At 48.7% G+C, this 3,752-nt stretch overlaps 2 protein-coding genes across 2 annotated transcripts; one reads left to right on the top strand and one right to left on the bottom strand.

Annotated features, from left to right (window-relative positions):
* The first annotated feature begins 938 nt into the window (after positions 1–938).
* LOC141129670 (histone H1.5-like) lies at positions 939–1,787 on the top strand. Its single transcript, XM_073617764.1, has one exon. It carries the CDS (start codon positions 967–969, stop codon positions 1,633–1,635), a length of 669 nt encoding a protein of 222 aa, XP_073473865.1. The 5' UTR covers positions 939–966; the 3' UTR covers positions 1,636–1,787.
* A 1,183-nt stretch (positions 1,788–2,970) lies between these two features.
* On the bottom strand, positions 2,971–3,381 carry LOC141126453 (histone H3). Its single transcript, XM_073612394.1, has one exon. The coding sequence runs from the start codon at positions 3,379–3,381 to the stop codon at positions 2,971–2,973; it is 411 nt and encodes a 136-aa protein (XP_073468495.1).
* Positions 3,382–3,752: the final 371 nt, after the last annotated feature.

Here is a 3,752-nt window from a genome sequence, read left to right as displayed (position 1 = left end):
TTTATTTTAGTAGCCTAGAAATAAATCCACCCCTCACTAACCTACAAATAGCCAATATTTACTATCACGATTCACCTAAAGCTACACTATATTAGGATTTTCAGCAAAATTCTTGTTACTGAAATGATCTCTTGGGGGATCCAATGCTGATGGATTGACTCTTTGATCACCAAAACAATAAACTTATATTCTAGATAGAAGGATTCAAAGCAAGCATTGCACCCGCGTAGGATATATAGCTGTGTAGTAAAAGAGATCGATAAACATACTCAAAGTATCTGGATAACAATAGATGTATCATGATGACCAGATAATGATACATAGCACATCAAACATGACATTGTGTAATCAGCTGAGACATTTGTATGTATAACAATATCTGCCATCACATCACACAAGGATCTCATGTCACCGGCTGATGTTTTTGTTCCAGGCTCCTTCTACTCAGCTATAGATGAGCAGAGTTCTGTATTAGGGGGAAATGTTTCCTGATGGTCACTCTTCACTCATCTAATGTGAAGATCATTCTAGTGGGAGATGTGAGAAGATTGTTTTCTGGGTAGAATTTGTGTAGAAAACAGGATAGAATGAAGAATGGGACACACACTCAGGGTGATGGCTGTGTTTGCAGCCTCTGTGTTCAGCCTCCTCAGCAGCTCCTGACAGCTGTAAGTGACCCCCCGATAAGTGACAGTCCAGTGAGCAGATCGGGTCCCCGATGAAGATCGGACATCGTTCTATTCCAGAATAAAATCATTTTTCTCTCTGCCCGGAAAACACAACAAGAGAGAGAAGCTTCCCCATCACTGAAGTAAGAGTGGGTGGGCGTGTCTAATGTGTAACCAATAGGAGTGCAGACAGCGTGTTGTGTACCAACCAATAGAAATGACGAACTGTACTGTATAAAGGCAGAGCGCTCGGATCATCGTATTATGAACGTTTTGTAAACCTTTCTGAAGAGGAATCATGACGGAGACTGAGAGCGCCCCAGCCGCCGCTCCTCCAGCGGAGCCCGCCGCCAAGAAGAAGCCGGCCAAGAAGGCGGCAGCCGGAGGAGCCAAGAAAGGCAGCAAGAAGCCGTCCGGTCCCAGCGTGTCCGAGCTCCTCGTCAAAGCCGTGGCCGCTTCCAAAGAGCGCAGCGGGGTCTCCCTGTCCGCCCTCAAGAAGGTCCTGTCCGCCGGAGGATACGATGTGGACAAGAACAATAGCCGCCTCAAGATCGCCATCAGGGGGCTGGTGACTAAGGGGACCCTCGTCCAGGTCAAAGGACATGGAGCCTCCGGATCCTTCAAGATCAACAAGAAGCAGGAGGACAAGGCGGCAGGCGCCAAGAAAAGCACCAAGAAGCCATCGGCTGCGGCCAAGTCCCCCAAGAAGCCGGCCGCCAAGAAGCCAGCCAAGTCCCCCAAGAAGAAAACCACCACCAAAGCCCCCACCGCAGCCAAGAGCCCCAAGAAGGCCGCCAAGAAACCCGCAAAAAAGCCTGCAGCTGCCAAAGCCAAGAAGGTGACAAAGAGCCCCAAGAAGCCCAAAGCTGCAGCCAAGCCGAAAAAAGTCGCCAAGAGTCCGGCTAAGAAGGCGGCTAAACCCAAGACAGCAGCCAAGCCCAAGAAGGCCGCTCCAAAGAAGAAATAATCCCCACCGGAGAGACCTCCTTTCATCTACACCCCCCAAAGGCTCTTCTCAGAGCCACCCACCTCCTCCTGACAGAGCTCTACATACACACAGCGACCAGGGGGGGCCGCATTAGAAGTCCTCCATACAGAGCAATGTGACCACCTTACACAATCCCCTCTATAGAATAATATAGAATACAGCGGGAGATCCGATCACAGGACTCTTCACATGACATCCGTCATTGATACAAAGGATAGCTTCAGGTATCTCCCCCCCCCCCAATATATACATATACACTTCTGTGGTGCGGATTGGAGACAATTTTCGCACTGGGAGATCTCCCCAGGGAGGTGGAGTAAGAATGATCAGCGACAAGATCATTGTGTTATGTGGGCAATGTACTCTTTACTAAATAAATATCCAGTTACAGATTTACCATCCCCAGGTCTAGCGGCCCCGATATCACATTCGGAGGGAAACGGATACATTTCAGGTTCCATGTCAGAAATTTCATTGTAGGATACTATAAACGCTCTCATTGGTTGACAGATGAAGCACAGGCTGTTATGATTGGCGGAGTTGGAAATTTTCAAACTGCCCGCCATAATTTCAGTTTTCCATTATGCAACAATTACCCCCCCCCCCCCCCATCCATGGGCGGTAGAGAATAATGGAACAAAAAAAAGGGAGTTCCTCGGATTTTTTCACACAATACTGGATGAATTGTTCCTTCTAGTCTCTCTATTTGTGATGGATTGATGTTGGAAATAATTGTATCAATAAATGACAATCTAACACCGCACTCAAAGATAATTCTCTTATTCTCATGAGCCCCCATTGTACAAATATGGTCCCCCCGGCCAAACATTCATAATCCCTTCAGATAAACCATAAAGTAGAAGAAATGTTCACCGATATAAGGCGGTAGTGTTGAAATAAAATGAGAAAAGGGACTTGGCAGTTTTTTTTCCTAGTCAGCCTTCATATTTCCAGACGGGTCTCTGGAGAGATGAGAAGTGATGGATAGGGAAAGAGGGGGGCGGAGTGTCCCGGGGGGGCCTTGGCTGGACTGACAGGATTATTGTACAAGTGACTTAAGTTCTATCACAGCATGGAGCAGTCCAGAGGAAAAGATTAGAGAAGAAAAATGAGTAGTGTAAAACATAATCGGTATGTAGTGGGTGTAGATGTCTATTGAGGAAGGAGGTGGGGAGATGTGTGGATGTCTTGTAGGGATTTCCCTGTCATGTAGTCGATGTGATGATGGAGTATATAGATCTTTGTATAGGAGGATGTGGTGGCTCTGAAAAGAGCCTTTGTGTTGGGATTAGTAGTAGTTCGGAGTGTCTCTCTCTATGCCCTCTCCCCGCGGATGCGGCGTGCCAGCTGGATGTCTTTGGGCATGATGGTGACCCTCTTGGCGTGGATGGCGCAGAGGTTGGTGTCCTCGAAGAGTCCGACGAGGTAAGCCTCAGAGGCCTCCTGCAGAGCCATGACGGCGGAGCTCTGGAAGCGCAGGTCGGTCTTGAAGTCCTGGGCGATCTCTCGGACGAGGCGCTGGAAGGGCAGCTTGCGGATGAGCAGCTCGGTGGATTTCTGGTAGCGGCGGATCTCTCGGAGAGCCACGGTGCCGGGCCTGTAGCGGTGAGGCTTCTTGACTCCGCCGGTGGCCGGGGCGCTCTTGCGGGCGGCTTTGGTGGCCAGCTGCTTGCGGGGAGCTTTGCCTCCGGTGGACTTACGGGCTGTCTGCTTGGTTCTCGCCATGACTGCTCAGTGCTTCGCTGATACAAGGAACGTGAGCTTATGCCGCTCTGCAGCGCTATTTATACACATCTCCAGCCCTCTGATTGGACAATGAGAGCACACTCCTCCTCCTCATTGAAAAGCGCCTTTTTTTTTTTTTTTTTCAAATTGCCCGCCTAGATCTGCACGTTCTATTTTTGCAATAAATCGCTATTTTGTTTTCCCAAATCCAAAGTAAAATCTCCGCACATCACACAATACTCGGAGATCTCTGAACTCCTTCAATGTGGATTATTAATTAGAATAGAAAGTGTGAGCGGGGATTCCACACTGAGCAGCTGTTGTCTGTTCTGCCAAATACACAGCACAGGGATCAGGGGGATCCGTCCATG

Source organism: Aquarana catesbeiana, linkage group LG02, assembly GCF_042186555.1.
Source record: "Aquarana catesbeiana isolate 2022-GZ linkage group LG02, ASM4218655v1, whole genome shotgun sequence".
NCBI lineage: Eukaryota > Metazoa > Chordata > Amphibia > Anura > Ranidae > Aquarana > Aquarana catesbeiana.
Note: the sequence above shows the minus strand (reverse complement) of the source record. Positions and strands in the feature narration are given on the sequence as shown.